At 44.9% G+C, this 17,178-nt stretch overlaps 1 protein-coding gene across 4 annotated transcripts in view; it reads left to right on the top strand.

Annotated features, from left to right (window-relative positions):
• HBP1 (HMG-box transcription factor 1) overlaps window positions 1-17,178 on the top strand; it is a 34,151-nt gene that overhangs the window by 9,210 nt on the left and 7,763 nt on the right. For all 4 annotated transcript variants that reach the window (XM_048836335.2, XM_048836338.2, XM_048836337.2 and 1 more), the window contains 7 exons: window positions 514-748; window positions 2,655-2,787; window positions 4,230-4,341; window positions 4,464-4,576; window positions 10,538-10,694; window positions 11,308-11,452; window positions 16,040-16,366. In XM_048836335.2, coding sequence (XP_048692292.1) covers window positions 514-748; window positions 2,655-2,787; window positions 4,230-4,341; window positions 4,464-4,576; window positions 10,538-10,694; window positions 11,308-11,452; window positions 16,040-16,366 — 1,222 coding nt within the window. The remainder of the gene's footprint in view (window positions 1-513; window positions 749-2,654; window positions 2,788-4,229; window positions 4,342-4,463; window positions 4,577-10,537; window positions 10,695-11,307; window positions 11,453-16,039; window positions 16,367-17,178) is intronic.

The raw sequence follows: 17,178 nt of genomic DNA, 5'->3' as shown, positions 1-17,178 counted from the left end.
TTTAGCATTTTGTAGAGGCTTTCCTGTTAAAGCAGATAGATTGTAGTGCTTGATATTCATTGAACATTTTATGTGGTGTAGTGTAAAGATGCACAGTAACTTAACTTACTGATTCATCAGGCTCAGACTGATTCTATTTCCCCCCCTAAATGTTGGTCTAATTAAACCTTAAAAATACTGCATCTGCTATCGGAACCACATTTTGTATGTATTTATTTGTGCGCATAACTTGATCTTTGAAAGGATCTGTTCAGTTTAATTTTTTTATTAAAATTATTGCCTAAAAGTAAAAAATAGGAGTTTAGAGAGGCATTCTATACTGTCATGTCTGCAGCTCTATATAAGTAATATAGATGTGATTAAAGGGGTTTGAGAAGCACAGATAATTGCTATTTAGAAATTTTTTAAGTTACTGTGTCCCTTCTTTTGTTCACCACAGATTCTTTTATCCACTGTTGTAAAGTAAAATTCAGCCATGGAAATAAGCATGATTTCTTGTGCACTTGTTTGTAGATGATCTTCCTGAACTACAGGCTGTTCAGACCGATTCTACCCCAACTGCGCTCTTTCAGCTTGGTACAGATGTTTCACATCAAGAATATTCAGGGCCTTCATGGAACCAGCATACCTCAAATAACAATTCAGAAAGTGCTTATTCTTGTGAGAATGGGGTGAACTGGTTGACAGAACTGGCAAACATAGCCACTAGTCCACAGAGTCCTCTCATGCAGTGTTCTTTTTATAATAGGTACAAGCATTCATTTTGGTTCTTTTAGTTCTGAAATATGCAATATTGTTTATGTTGTTACAGACATTTCCTTTATTCCTCAGAGGGCTCAGTGTCCCAACTGAAGCTCTGAACATTCCCTATTTTAACCGTGTTTTTGATCTTCCCATTCCTGCATGATAGCCACATTCCTTTCCCAGAATACAGTATGGGACTCTTTTTAGAGCAGGGGTGGGCAAACTTTTTGGTCCGAGGGCCACATCTGGGTATGGAAATGGTATGGCAGGCCATGAATGCTCATGAAATTGGGGGTTGGGGTGGGGCCAGAAATGAGGACTACAGGGTGTGGGAGGGGACTCCGGGCTGGGACCAAGGGGTTTGGAGGGCGGGAGGGGGATCAAGGCTGGGGCAGGGGGTTGGGGCAACGGAAGGGGTCAGGGGTGCAGGCTCCAGGCAGCGTTTACCTCAGGCAGCTCCTGGAAGCAGCAGCATGTCCCGCCTCCAGCTCCGCCCGCTGTCCCATCCGCAGGTGCCGCCCCTGCAGCTCACATTGGCCGTAGTTCCCAGCCAATGGGAGCTGTATGAGTCGCGCTTGGGGCGGGGGCAGCGTGCAGAGCCCCGTTTGCCCCTACATGTAGGAGCCAGAGGGGGGACATGCTGCTGCTTCCTGGAGCTGTGCGAACCCACGGCACGAGCAGAGCAGGGCAAACGCCTGACCGCGCTTCCTGGCTGGAGTGCCAGAGCAGGGCAAGCCCCGGACCTCACTCCCCAGCAGGAGCTCGAGGGGTGGATTAAAATGTCTGGAAGGCCGGATGTGGCCCCTGGGCCGTAGTTTCCCCACCCGTTTTAGAGCCTATTGCAGCAGCTTCATAATTGTCTATATGGAATGAAGTTGAACAGTGCTAGGCAGTCTCTCACCACAAAGAGATCACAATATACTCGTCCTGCTGTGCAGCTGTATGAGAGACTGTAGGTATATCTGCACTGCAATCGGGAGGTGTGATTGCAGCATGTGTAGACCTACCCAAACTAGCATTGATCTAGCTAGATCAAAGCGTGCTTGAGTATTTCTACATGTGCTGCAATCATACCTCCCAGTTGCACTGTAGACATACCTTGTGTCACAAGTAGTGGAAGCATAGCATGAGAGCCAACCAGACTTGTGGCAAACGGTGCTTAGATTGAAAGCTGCTCTGCGGGTTTAGTTGGAGTCTGGGGTGTTGGCTTGTTTCTTACGGCTCTCCGGTCTATGCAGCGCCAGTCCTCCCACATGTAAGTGTGGGAATGATGCCGCAGCAGCAGAACTATGGCAATATATTGTATTTTTAGGGTAACTTCTCATTTGGGTAAGGAATGATCTTGTCATTTTTTAAAAACTTTCTGCATTGTTATTGTCATGCATACCTGGTTGTATTAGAAATTGGCTGAGACGCTAAGGAAAGGTATGGACTAAAGTCATAATTCCGGAAGAAAAACTGCAAATAATTGTGTGATGAAAGTGTGAAGACTTTTATGGTGTATGGTAGATGGGGTGGCTTATGGCTTATATATGCAGTCAGTAGGGCAGATTGCATAGTGGCTGCATATATAGAAGCTTAAGAACCCGAGTTAAATCACTAAACATGGGTATTAAATTGCTCCTACACAATGTGCTAAATGTCTGCCTATTTTGGATGGAATGGTTTAATGATACATTCAACTGTGTGTAAGGGAAAGTTGTGTGTATATGTCTGTCTGTGTGTAAAATGTTAACACAGGCAAGATGTTTATGCACAAAGTTTCTCTGTAGACAAAGAGTATTGTCTTTTGGATTGAAATTTCTATATGAAAAATAATTGTAAAAGAAAATCTATTTAGAGTAATAGCATAATCTTGTGACGCCAAAATACCAAGTTTTATTTTAATAAAAATTAATTTTTCATTGTAGATCATCTCCTGTTCATATAATAGCAACAAGCAAAAGTTTACATTCCTATGCACGTCCTCCACCAGGATCCTCAAAGAGTGATTCTAGCTTCTCTAAGCATCACTTAGATGAAACACCAGTCAGACATGAAAGGGTGAGTTGTCCTGAAATGCTTGTTAAATTATGTGAAGAATCAGGACAGGTAGACAAAAGTTTTCAGAAACAGAAGAAAGTACAAGAATAAAATGTATACATTCCTAACATCCTTCCTATTGTAAGCTAGATTCCCCATTATCATTATTTTTTTTATCACCAGCTTGTACCCGAGACAAAAATAAGTCTGTTACCCAAAGAGATTACAATCTAAAACATATACAGAGTAGGTGTAATAGGAAATGCAGAGGAGGAAATAATAAGTTCTTATTTAATTATTATATTTTGATCCTACATGTGTTTGTATTGTGAAAGAAGCGATGCCCCAAACCCTTAAAGATATGAACAAAGGACCAGCCTCAAGATCATGATCTTCATTGCCATTGGTGTTCCCTCTAATTTTTTATGTCCATTTGCGGATTGAATTTTGTTATGTGCACCAATATGGTCATATTGGTGCACATAACAAAATTCATGTGGTAGGGGTGGGGCTGACGGGTTCGGAGTGTGGGAAGGGGCTCAGGGCTGGGGCAGAGGGTTGGGGTGGGGGGTGAGAGCTCTGGTTGGTGGCACATGCTGTAGGGTGGGGATGAGGAGATTGGGGTGTAGGAGGGGACTCAGGGCTAGGGCAGAGGGTTGAGGTGCAAGGAGTACGGGCTCTGGGATGGGGGGTTTGGGGCGTAGGCTGCCATGGGACGAGAGGACTTCCTCTCCCCCCTACTCCTAGCCCTCTATAGCCACAGCAGCTCGGGGTCGGGTGAGAGGCACCTCTCCCCAACTGCAGCAGCAGGGCAGGGCCGGGTCGGGGGCTAGGTGCCTCTCTCCAGTGGGGCTGTGCCAAGCTGAGGGAGGAGCTCCTCTACCCAGCAGCTCTGGCGGAACTGGGCTGGGCCAAGGAAGGGGCGCCTCTCCCCGCCTGCCTGCACAACCCTTGAGAGCTTGTTGCATGGCTCTACAGGGAACATAGATTGCCATGTGTGTTTCTTAGCTCTGACTGCTGTATGTTCGTCTTTGGGTCTGATCCTGTTCCCACTAAACCCTGTGGCAAAACTCTCATTGGCTTTTGTGGAAAGAGTATGAGGCCCTGGAGACTGACAACACATTTAGGCACCTTGTGGGATGATGGGATGCATTGGGTATTGCAAAAGTGTTCCCTGTAGCTGACTGAGGAATGGAGTGGAAGGGTTGTGAAAAAAATGGTGTCTAGACCTTGGCCAGAAAGGTGATGGCTCTGTTCCTCAAATAGACAAGCATGAAATTGAGCACTGGTTCAGATTTGCTCCCCTTCCCTTGAGCCTTTGTATCCCTGTTTCCAAGGAATCCTCATTTTAGAATCCTCGGCTTGAAGTCAGTGTGTAAAAGTTAAGCACATGCATAAATATTTTCAGAATTAGACCTAAAGATATTTGTTAAATCATTTATATATTTTTGTTTTCTGAATAGGCAAGTAGTGAATCAGAGTCTGGTATTTTCTGCATGTCGTCGCTTTCAGATGACGATGATCTAGGATGGTGCCACTCTTGGCCCTCAACTGTTTGGCACTGTTTTTTAAAAGGTAACATAGCATTCATTGTAGGATCCTTTTTATTTTTATTTATTTATTTATTTATTTAAATAATAGCTCCTTCTTTTGACAGAAACTTACTGACTTCTTTTTTTTTTTTTTTCAAACATCAGGCACACGTTTATGTTTTCACAAAGGACACAACAAAGACTGGCAGACAGTTGAACATTTTGTTACAGCTGAAGGCTGTGAAAAAGAGGACGATCTCCTAATGGGAACTTACAAGGTAGTCCTTTAATGTATTGAATCCTTTGCAGTAACCGAAGTACAGTGCTTATATTGTGTGCAACATTGTCCACGTCTTGTTGCATCAGGAGGGTTCTTTTTTTGAGTAGATGCAGCTGTGTATTCTGCTTAGGTGTCTGTGAGCCCAGCGCACTGGAGCTGGAGAATTTTGTTTAGCAGTACCCATAAGAGACAGGTGCTCATAAACCCTCCCCTGGCTTTATGAGTCAGCGCTGCCGTGACTCCCCTCAGTTCCTTCTTATCAGCTGTGGCTGGAGTCAGAGCTCTGTGTGGTTCCCAACCTCACAACTTCTCTATTTCTTAGTGACTTTTTTTAGTTTGTATATAGTTAATTAGTATCCTTAGTATAGTGTGTGTTAGACTTCTTGTTAGTTAGCTTTAGTTGAAGTATTTCCCTGGAGATGCTCTCACCAGGGTTTAAACATTATCTGTCATGTGGGGAAGCGATTCCCATCTCACACGGTGCTTGCTGTGCGTAGGCGAAGCCCATGTCAAGGAGTGTTCGCAAATTGTTCACGATGCGGATTCAGGTGGTGAGGGATCTTCGTCTAAAGCAGCACCTGCTTGAACAGGCCAGGTGGCTTGGTTCAGCTCTGAGGCCTACATTGGATCGGAGGTTGCCTTTGGGTTCTGAGAGTGCTGTCTGGAGCTGGAGCAGACAGAGTAGTTATTCCCCTAAGGTGCGCCAAGGAAAAGATCACATAAGACCAATTGAGGCCATTCAAGGTCATCTGCCTCCTCCTGGAGGAGCATAGACTAGCACAGTGTGAATGCCAATGTGCAGATTAGAGCAGGTCATGTCAACCACTCTCTGGTACTGTGCAGGGAGGTCAGAGACCCCGTACCACGGTTCTGGCCCCAGGGCATCCGTTGAGTCCAGTACCAACAAGGGCAGTGCTAGCACTGACTGTTTCCATGCTGGTGGCATATCAGGTGGCTCCTCTGCTTTTCTGTCCTTAGCTTGCCCTTGCTTCAGGCCTTTGCCAGGGCTTGCATTGTTTATAGCCCCATTGGGTCCATCAGCACCGCACCCCAGTGTTCCCCTTTCCCAGTCAGTGCAAGTGGGGCTGGTGCCAGGCTAGGCATCAGGGAACTCCTTCAGCTCCTCTGCTGTTGGTGCTGCATTCACCGTCCTCCGCTTTGGCACCATCAGTCACCGTGGTACTTCTGCCAACTCTGTGGTCAACCATCGCTTCCAGCTCAGGGAACAATGGAGGCATATTTGGTGCTGGCTGTAACGTTTCCACCATCAGCATCAGTTCCCTCTTCATGCTGGGCTATAAATGAGTCAGACAAATAGCTCACCCCTTCTGAGCTGGCTGCACTTATCTCCAGAAGCCCGGGATTCCTTGGGGTCCAGGTCAGTTTCTTCCTTCTTTTCATTACCTTACCAGCATTGGGGATGGAGTGCTGTGGTTACCAGGATTGGTATGCATCCTGTGGTCAGGATGGGGCCCCTGGCCTGGCACCTACTGGCCACCAGTGGTCATACTAGTGGCCTGTTCACCTACTGGCCTCCTGTTCATACCAGTGGCGTCCCTGGAATCTGTGGGATGCTCCTTGGTTGCGGAGGTCCACCTCCTCATCTAACTGTAAGGCGAGATCACTGTTGATCTTCCACAGGCCCAGGCACCAGTGAACCTTCCCCTTCCAGAGCCTCTAGAGTCGTCCCATTCAAGTCTGACTGTTCTGGATCAGGATCCAGCTCTGGCAGTTAGTCGTTTCATCTTCATTCCTGGATAATTCCACGGTTCCTGGCTCTTCCTCTCCTTTGGTACCAGAGGATTTCAAGGCATACCAGGACCTTTTGCGGCATTTGGCTGCTTCCCCGCATATTGAAGCAAGAGTCGCTGCAGGAGAATACCTATAAGTTGTTGAATGTTCTGCTGCTATCTGCTCCTTGGAGAGTTGCCCTTCCTGTTATGATGTACTCCTAGAGCCTGCTGGGGTTCTGTGGAGCAGTGGTTGTCATACTTACTTGATTGTGCTCCACTTTTTTGTGTCCGTAGTAGTTTACGCCCCTCTTACCCCCACAAGTACGTATATCAATATAGGTGGTGGCGGTGCTTCACTTGAACCAGTTTGGGCTTTGTTTTTCACTTGAGTTTTTTTTCTTTCTGTTGCATGAATGAGCCAGTGATCCATTGTAATAAGAGCAAAAGCAAAACCGCATGCTTACAATTAAATGTGTACACTGCGTTGTAGCAAATCAGTTAATGTGCAGATAGCAATAACTTTGTATAATGCTATGCAAGCTTAACAGAAATCCGTCAAAATGCACAGTGCCGTCTGAAGCCCTGATATGTCTGGAGGAATAAGCTTCACTTGTTTTTCATTGCTGTGGGTAAAATGTGCGCAGTAAGATTCCTCCTCCCCCTCCCCTCCAAGCTTCTCATGCCCCCCTAGAATACATTCTGTGCTCCCCAGGGTGGTGCACCACCCAGTTTGAGAACTTATGCTCTGGAGCATGCTGGCTTCAGTACCTTCTATGAAGCACATGGAGAAACGCTACTTCGTTCCAGTGCAGGGATTTCAGGTTTTGTTCTCGCATAGGGTCCCAAATTTCCTAGTTGTAACCATAGTGAATAGAGTCCAGGAATGCGGATTTAAGTCCACTCCCAAGGATGAGGACATTAAATGGATGGACCTGATAGGTAGGAAGACTTAACCTCCTTTTCCTTGCAAATGCATATTGCTGTCCAAGTAGGACTTTTGAACTGGGTGTCTGTGTCTTAAGTTTGCAGACCAACTGCCTAAACCCTCAAGGGAAGAATTTTGGGTTTTTATTACCGAAGGCTTCCTGGTGGCTAAGACTTCATTGGAGTCTGTGCTTGACGTTGCGGATACTTCGACCAGAGTGATAGCCTCAGCAGTGACCATGAGAAGGACATCGTGGCTGCAGAATTTAGGCATTGCTCCCAATGTGCAACAGACCATAGAGGATTTGCCCTTTGACAGTCAATATTCTGCACTTATTCAAAGACTCTAGGACTACTCTACCGTCCTTGGGGGTGTATATCCCGGCGGTGCAGAGGCACCACTATGATAGGTGGCAGCAGCAGCAAAAGTATCATCTGTAGTACACATTTGGGCAGCCTTTTGCTTCCCTAGAAAGGAGCATAGGTCCCAGAGAAGGAGGCATTCAGGTCTGGGGTTTGGCCAGTTGACATGCCTTACCCTGTCCCCCTCTTCTGTCCCCCCAAGTGCCAACTTTCACTCTTTAGTCAGGAGCAGTGTTCCAGTTGTTGCTCCCTTCTCCCCTTCCCCTCCATTTGGGGACAAGCTAGCTTGCTTTCAAAATGCCTGGGGCTCGGTCATCATTGACAAGTGGGTCTTAAGCACCATCAAATCAGGCTATGCCATCCAGTGCCTTTCCATCCCCCCCCATATCCCCTGGTCCCCCTTCAGGGACCCCTCTCATGAGATACTGCTCCTCAAGCAGATTCACTCTCTTCTGGCTTTGGGATCGATGGAGGAGCTTCCTCCAGAACCAGGGTTTTCTATTCCCAGTACTTTCTGGTACCCAAATCCAAGGGAGAGGTAAGACCCTGTCTCGATCTTTGGAGCTTCAAAAAATATGTCCGATACATAGTGTGACTGTTTGGAACTTAATCGATTATCCTCCCTGCGCTGTCTCAGAACGACTGGTTTGCTGCTCCGGACCTTCACGATTATGATTTTGCCAAGCCGCAGAAAATTCTTTTGATTCGTTTCAGCTAAGCACCATTTCCCTTTGGCCTCTCTTTTGCTCCTCAGGTTTTTACTAAATGCCTGGTCATGGCGACTGTGTCCCTCCGGAGGAAAGGAATCCACATCTTCCCATATCTGTATGACTGGTTAGTGAGGGGCAGAGAGGAAGATCTTTCTCATGTCAGCACTACACTGCACTCGCTCTACCAACTGGGTCTCATCCTAAACACCTTGAGAGTATTTTTGCTCTATGACTGCATTCAGGCAATTCATCACCTTAGTCTGCATTTTCAGCCTTCCAGGAGAGTTTGGTTGTGTGTGAAGCTTTTGGGCCACGTATCCTCTTAGATGCAGGTGGCCCAGGTTGCAAAGTTGCATCTTCGCCCCCTTCAGATGTGGCTCAGGACAGTTGACTATCTGACTCTTCACTTCTGGACTCCTTGCAGTGGTGGACACTTCTGGAGAACGTTTGTCGGGGCATTCCCTTTGTCTGGCCCTTACCAGCCAGGTCTGTTGTCACCGATGCCTCCCTGATAGGTTGGGGAGCACATGTGGGGTCCTGAAAGTTTAAGGTCTATGGTTGGAGCAGGAGTCCTCACCCTATATCAGCATGCTGGAGCTTCAGCCCATCTACAATGCATGTCACACTTTTCTGGACTGTATCGGGGCTCATGGGTCACATACTTACTGACAATACCACGATGTATTATGTGAACAGACAAGGAGGTGCAAACTCCAGGATGCTCTGCCAAGAGGAAGTCAGATTGTGGCAGCTCTGCATTGAGGAGAGTATTGCTCCGATAGCCAACCACTTGCCCAGTTTTCAGAATCATCTTGCAGACCATCTCAGCAGGAATTTTTACTTGAGTCACAAGTAGTGCCTGAAGACAAGTATCCTCCACGTCATCTTTGCAGTGTGGGGCATTCTGACAATCGAGCTGTTTGCTATGAGGGACAACAGGAAATGTCACCTGTTCTGCTCTTCAGGAGGCCTCAGTCCAGGCTCCTCTGTCCGACGCTTTCCATCTCAGCTGATAGTCGGCTCCTGTACACTTTTCCCCCAATCCCAGTCATCCCACAGGTCGTCGTCAAGATGAAAGAGGACTAGGCCAAGCTAATTCTCATTACCCCAGCATGTCCAAGGCAGTGTTGGTTCTCTGACTTGCTCATGATGTCAATTCAACTTCCCATACCCCTTCTTCTCCATCTCAACCTGTTCGCACCTTACGTCCCCCACTCAGCTCCCTGCATCTCATGGTGTGGCTGATTTCTGGCTTAGTGAGGAGGAAGTGCAGTGTTCGGTAGCTGTTCCAGATCATATGAAGGGTCAAATGGTCCCTTCACAGATTATCTCTAAATGGGTAACATCCTGTATCAAGACTGCATATGAAATATCTTCGGCTGTGTCTCCTCGGTGACAGAGAGCTCATTCTCCGAGAGCGCAAGCAATATCGGTAGCGTTCCTTGGTGACATCTCAATATTGGACATTTGCAGGACTCCTCCATGGTCATCCATTTGCACATTTATGAACGGTGATGCCATTATCACATCTTCCAGAGTAGATGCAAGTTTTGGTAGGGCAGTCCTGCAATTCTTGTTTAAATAGACTCCGAGCCCCACCTCCTGGGATGGGTACTCTTTTGAATCACCCAAGTGGAATACACATCTGCATCTACTCAAAAAAGAAGAAAATGTTACTTAGTGTACCTGTGGTTCTCCCAGATGTGATGCAGATGTGTATTCCACAAGCCACCTTTTGTCCCCTCTGCAATGGAGTCTGGTCGTGGTGTTCAGTGTGAAGGAACTGAAGGTGGTCAAGGTAGTAGTACCATGTCATACAGCCAGGGGAGGAGCTATGAGCACGAGGTGTAAGTACCCCCCACCCCCAGCGGGTACTACTATGCAAAATTCTCTGGCTCTGGTGCACTGTGCATGCACAGACATAAGTAGAATACATGTCTGTATCACATCTCGAAGTAGCACAGTTGCAGTAGGTAACCATTTCTTGTAAAGGGTGCATATTGAATCTGACCAGTGCTCATCACTATAGTGTCTGAGAACCTGAACGTAAAACAACTGAACAGAGTACCTCTAGATGTGTTCTGAGTGTTGCATGGTCTCTTATTAGCTTGTGGGGTTCTTTTAACCCTTTGAATGCTGTTATTTTTCAGTGTGCCAGAAAAAGATATGTTTGCAGTATCCACAGTATTAGATTTTTCTGAAAAATCTGAAGCATGTGTGTGTTTCTAGGACTATGGTTCTGATGGTTTGAAGTTGATATCTCACGAAGAAAGTATTTCATTTGGTGAGTCAGTATTGAAGTTGACATTTGATCCTGGTACAGTGGAAGATGGCTTACTCACCGTAGAGTGCAGATTGGATCACCCATTTTATGTTAAAAATAAAGGTAGGAAAATATTGTATGTGTACAGAAAAACTCTCAGGAGTTATGTAATAAACTCTTCTACGAAAGTATCTGTATATCTCATAACTATCTCCCACAGTAGTTGAAAGCAGCCGTATTCCCCAGTCACATTATCTAAATCTGCTTGAAAGAAACATTGGAATTTAAACAATAAAGTTTGTAGAAATGTTGTATGTGTTGTCCTTTCTTGAAAGGTTTAGCAAATATGATAGCACAGAAAAGACAAAAAGAGAGAGAGAGCAAATAAAGGAGGCTACTGACGCTTCCTATATCTAAATGTGACACTTAAAGTTGGTAAAATGGTTACTTGGTTTGGTTTTCTGTTTCTTTTTTTGCTAGGATAAAAAGCTTGTAAATGAGGTAAAAATAACTATATTACATCAGTAATTACACAAGCAGAAGTTTCTGATTCTGCTCTTGGGAAGAAAGTAAATCAAAACTTTATCTGAACTAATATTTCAAATTCAGTTTTGGGAAACCCAGTTTTTCTTTTGTGCTCTCTGCCAGGTGGGATTGGCAGTGATTGATCTCTGCTAAGACATCAGAGCTAGAGCTCACTAGGCTGTTCGTCTAATTTTAATTCTTAATCCTGCAGGTTGGTCGTCTTTCTATCCAAGCTTGACTGTGGTTCAGCATGGCATTCCATGCTGTGAAATGCATATTGGAGATCTGTGTCTACCTCCAGGACACCCCGATGCCATTAACTTTGATGATTCAGGTGTTTTTGATACGTTTAAAAGGTAACTTCTGGATAAAATGGCTTCATTGCTTTTCTGTGACATTTTTATGCAGAAGAAAAGTTGCATTAACCTTGTGGGCATGTAAATCTACGAGTATGTGAATTATGTTCTCCCAGGAGGGAGAGGAATTATTTATGATGGTACAAGAGGGTATAAATAGGAGAGTAAGACTTCAGGCAAAATGTCAGAAAACCTTTCTGATGGTCAAATCTGTTAGTCTGTGGCATAGTCTCACAAAAAAAAGTGGTGACGGTCCCATTACTTAGGACATTTCAAACTGGACCAGATAAAGCACTAGAAAATATACTGTATGGAACAGTCCCACATTGGGTGGGGGAGTAGGGTGGGCTGTATAACCTAATATTTGCCATTACAGGGTGCATTCGTTGGCTGTTGACATATGTGTCATATACAGTCCACTGTCTTTAGCCATCCGAGCAGTTCCCCAGTAACCAAAGAACCAACCACTATGACATGGCTTCATTGCTCCTGGAATATGGTTCCTCCATTTTAAATGTTGTCTAATCAGATTTTTGAGGATTTTGCAGTTTGTCATTCCTTTTTGATACAGTTCAGAGAGAAGGAAGAGAGAAAATAGTTTTGATCAAACTGATTTTCCCATACTACTTTCTTCCTAAATTCCCTAGCTGATTTGGACTCCATCTTTATCCCCATTACCCCAGCAGCTTCCCTTCCAGCGGCAGATTATGGTCCAGTGATCACTTTGAACTTTCAGTTTCTATTGGAAATATTAAAGTTTTCTGTTCTATTTTTTTGGACTAAAACTGCTACTGAAAGGGCATCAGCATTCTTGGGGATGAAGGAAAAATAAAAACTGCCTGTCCCCTGTCTGGACACTTATCAGGCCCTGTCTAGTTCTTTGGGCAGAAGGAGTAAAGCAGTGAAGAGATCATGAGGCAACAGCTGCTGGCAACAGTACAGAGAAAGTTTAAAAAAAAAACAAAACAAAACCCCCCACTCCAGGCCCCAGCTGGAAATAGGGAAGGAGCAGGATCATTGGGAGACAGAGAGCTTCTTTTCACATTTCTCTGTCCCTCTTTGAGCTGGCAAGCTAGGCTGTCAGCAGCTTACCATACCCTCTTCCCCCTTTTGCAGTTCTTTACTCTTCCAAGCAGATTTTGGACAATGACTATGCTCCATCCCAGAGCACTAAAGGGAAAGAAGAAATCCCCTCTGTAGACAAGCAAGTCACAGGGTATCTGATGCTACTTTGATCTTCTGTTCAGAACAGCACTTCCAGCCTGTATCTCAGACAGGAAGTACAAGCAGGTGATGGAAATGCCCAATTCGGTTTTAAAAATAAAACGATTGGGGTTTATGGATTATGCACATTTTTAAGTCAGTTTTGTGGTACAAGTTGGTATTTTAGAGTGATAATTGAATGGTACCTTTTTTCTTTTTTTAAGAGCATAGGAACACTGTATTTTAGCCATTTATGTTTTCCCCAGCTATGACCAACTACAGGCGTTAGCACTTGAATATAGTGTAAGCAGTTAAGGGTGTCCTGAAACATGGTGGAATTATGCAGTGTTGTTGTAGCCATGTTGGTCCCAGGATATTAGAGAGAAAGGTGGTTGAGGTAATATCTTTTATTGGACCAACTTCTATTAGTGAGAGAGTCGCGCTTACACGGAGCTCTTCTTCAGGTCTGGGAAAGGCACTCGGAGCGTCACTGCTAAATACAAGGTGGAACAGATTGTTTCGCGTAAGTAGTTAACACCCTAAATGCCCCAATAGTAACTATGTGGGTGAAAGCAAACAGTCACTACACTCTCTTGAATTAACTCACATAGGAAAAGGATAAAAGACAAAAACAGCACATCCATAGGCAGCGAGTTCTATAGGCCCGTAGTGTCTGGACACCAGAAATATTCCTGGCCCACCTCCAGCAATGTTTGAAGCCGGGTGTCTCCCTCGGTCCCGCCTTCTACCCCTGGGTGCTCCCCCGTTCCCCCAAACGCTCCCCCCCGCTTGCTCCATGGGCAGGGTGGGTCTGTGTCTACGCGCGCTGCTCCTGCTCCAAGTGCCCCTGTAGTCAACAGGAAGCTGCGGGGGCAGAGCCTGATGGTAGCAGCGTGCGGAGGCCCCCAGCCCACCCTGTCTAGGAGCCCCAGCACCGCACCACCACCACCCCACTCCCTCCCAGAGCCTGCACCCCAACCCCTTTCCCACACCCCCCCCACCTCCAAACTCCTTCCCAGAGCCTGCACCCCCACCCAAGCCCAGAGCCTACCCACTTCCCCCAAACTCCCTCCCAGAGTCTGCACCCCAGCTCTCCGCATCCCCTCCCATCCCCAAACTCCCTCTTAGAGCCTGCAGCCCTCACTCCCTCCTGCACCCCTGCCCCAGCCCAGAGCCTGCACTCCAAACTCCCTCCCAAAGCCCAACCTCTCACCCCTTCTGCACGCAAACTCCCTCCCAGAACCTGCACCCTTCCTGCACCCCAATCCGTTACCCCAGCCCAGGGCCTGCACCCTAGACCTCCTCTCCCCACCCAAACTCCCTTCCAGAGCCATAGGCAGGTGAGGGACTGAGTTTGGGGGCGCGGGTTCTGGGCACCACCAAAATTTCTACAAACTTGTCGTCCCTGACCATATCGCCTCTGGGTGAACACTTTTTTCACAGTGATCACTTTATATATGGCCTCTCATTCCTCATCCTCAAAAGAAACACGCACAACACTTTCAAAAGACAAGCCTGGGAACTTAAATCCATAACTTCGCTAGACATTTAAAAATCATGGACTGAACCAGGACACTGGATTTATGGCTTATTACAACAACCTGTAACTCACTAACAACCTTCCCCAGCTGCTTCCCTCCCACTCTTCCTTTCCTCCCTGTGACTGAGGGGTGTTAACAGGCCACTCACCTTGAATGGTCCCTTGAAATGTGTTAACTACTTATGCTAAACAATCTTCTCTACCTTGTACTTAGCAGTGACACTCTGAGTAACTTTCCGAGACCTGAAGAAGAGCTCTGTGTAAGCTCCACTCACTCACAAAAGTTGGTCCAATAAAAGATATTACCTCACCCACCTCCTCTCTAATGGTGGAATTCTCACACTTCTGCCACTGGAGGGTGGAAGATTATCATCTCTGAATTAAAGCATGTACTGTATCAATTGAATTAAATCATGTATTGTATCTGTGTTAATTTTTCAATGAAAATTGCTATTTAAATACAAAAGTGTGCCTAAAGCGGTTGTTTGTGAAGACATTGTTTATCATGGTAGTCTCTGTGAGTAGTGTGGTTTTATATTTGCTGTTAATATAAAAAATTATAAACACACTACAGGCTTTTTCTGGAAGGTTTATGGAGATGCTGTTTTTCATAATATTAAATATACTGAAGCATATTGTGTATAATAAAAATGTAAATGTGTAACATGTTTATAGACTTTAGTCCTTCTTTAAGTGCAATTTTCAACACAACCTTAATTATGAAGTCACTACTGACTCTTCCATAATATATATTAAACAAAAGTATGTATATATCTTAAATACTATACTAAAGCGTCACACAGCTACTGATGGGCTTAGTTAGGGCTCAAAGTGAAGGAAAAAAGTACTCTCCCAGATTTTGTCCACAAACCAAATTCTGACCGCTTCCAACTTGAGACACCAGAATCAGATGCCACTCACAGTAAATTGTGTAGAATAGATGTTCAAAATATGTTTATCTCTGCTGGGTTCCACTGGCCTCCTCAGCTTAGTTCTTTCTCATTGGGATTTGATTAAGGCATGTATATGATGTAGGAATCTAAGTTGTCATTTAAAAACAATTGTTTCTAGACGCCATAGTTGTAAATGAAACCTTGAAAAGGTGACCTGATGCAGTGATCTTTGCCTGAGTCTCCTGACAGCCTCTGGCAGAAGGAGCCACTAAAGTCAGGGTGGAAGATGCCGGTCCCCACATACACTGCCAGAGCAGACGTGGCCCTAATTACTGTCTGGTGAGCTTTGGTGGCCTGTTGGTTTCTGCAGGATTGGCTCTCACTGGTGGGGCTCAGATGCCCTCTGGACTCCACTTTTCCTCTCTGGCGTTCTGAATCACTTTATGGGTGAAGAAGTGGTTGTACTCTCCCAAGTGCTATTTAGTCAGGGTCCTCAAATGAATTATCACTACCAGCAACCATCACACACCAGGCCTTGAGTTCAATCACCTGCCTTGAGCTGTAACAGAGACAAAAGCAGAAGGTGGACTAAGGTCCAAAGCAGAAATAAAAGAACGTTATTCCAAAAGGAGGTGAAATGAGACCAGAACTACAACGGGCATACAAGGGGAGAGTCAGTAGTAAACAGCAGATCTTGGACAGTTGCATCCCACCACCACATTGTGGTGCGTCTACCAAAGTTGTTGACTAATCTCTGTACCAAGTCCAGACTAAGTACATTATAGCTGGATGTATGTATGTTTTGGGTGAAGCACAAGAACTCTAAAAATGAACAGTAGAACAATTAATTAGGGATTGTTCAGGAATCAACATAGATTTAAAAAGTAGGACATGTAAATTTCATTCTAATTGATTTACTTTCTAATCAAGTGATGTATCTTTTCATTCTAGTTATGATTTTACACCAATGGATTCTTCTGCGGTTTATGTATTAAGCAGCATGGCTCGTCAGCGTCGCGCTTCTTTATCTTGTGGAGGATCGGGCAGTCAAGACTTTGAGAGATCAGAATGCAGTAAAAACTGTGTGCCTGATGGATCATCACAGCTTTCCTCCAGTTCTTTGTGTAGTAAAGCTGGCAAAAGCCACAGCTCAGGGACTGCAAGTACTATGAGTGCCACTTCTCCTAACAAATGCAAAAGACCAATGAATGCCTTCATGCTTTTTGCCAAAAAGTACAGAGTCGAATATACTCAGATGTATCCAGGGAAAGATAACAGGTAACGGTACTCAACTTCTTAGTTTTGACCATATAATTGATCTAGCAAAGTTTGCAAGTCCCATTTTTAAACTTATAACAAATTAAGTTTTGCAAGTGAAATAAAATGTGTATGTATTGTTCTAAGAAACAACACTGCTCACAGAAGGCCAAACTTAAGCAGAGGCTTCAGACCTCAGTGAACTTGACAACCAGTGTCAGGGGAGAAACTGGTTTAATATCTACTTACTCTTATTGTAGCTTTATGTAGACCTTATCCTGCCCTCAGAAGCATTTGAGCAATGTTTGTGTGTGTGCAGTGCACACACATTCGTACGTTTTGGTAAGATGCGTTCAGGGAAAGAAATACTGTGTTTCCTGTGTTACAGCAGGGAAAGGAGATTTTTATATCTTGCCTCCCAACCTCTGATTGTGTCTTGACATAAGATTGTAAGCTCTTTGGGGCAAGGAGTGTTTGTCTTTTTGCCTCTGTCTGTACTTCACCTAGAACAATGGGGCCCTGATCCTTGATTAGGGTTTCTAAGTGGTGTTGTATTCCAAGCAATAATGTTTTAACTGTTCCTATGTCATTCTTTTGCTTGCACAACAAAGCTTGAAAAATCCAGTTACCTAGTTACCAGTGGTGAGTAATAGGTAGCTATCCCTGGCAAGAAGAGTTAAATGGGTCTATGTGTTGATGTGTGTGTAAATTTTATTTTTATATATGTATACATACAAACAGTTTATATATAATGTTTAGACAAAGATATCTATTATATATAAATGTTTGTACATATTAGATACAAATAATATGTTTTTATATCTATATACATA

Source organism: Caretta caretta, chromosome 1, assembly GCF_965140235.1.
Source record: "Caretta caretta isolate rCarCar2 chromosome 1, rCarCar1.hap1, whole genome shotgun sequence".
NCBI lineage: Eukaryota > Metazoa > Chordata > Testudines > Cheloniidae > Caretta > Caretta caretta.
This window is presented reverse-complemented; position numbering and strand designations above follow the sequence as displayed.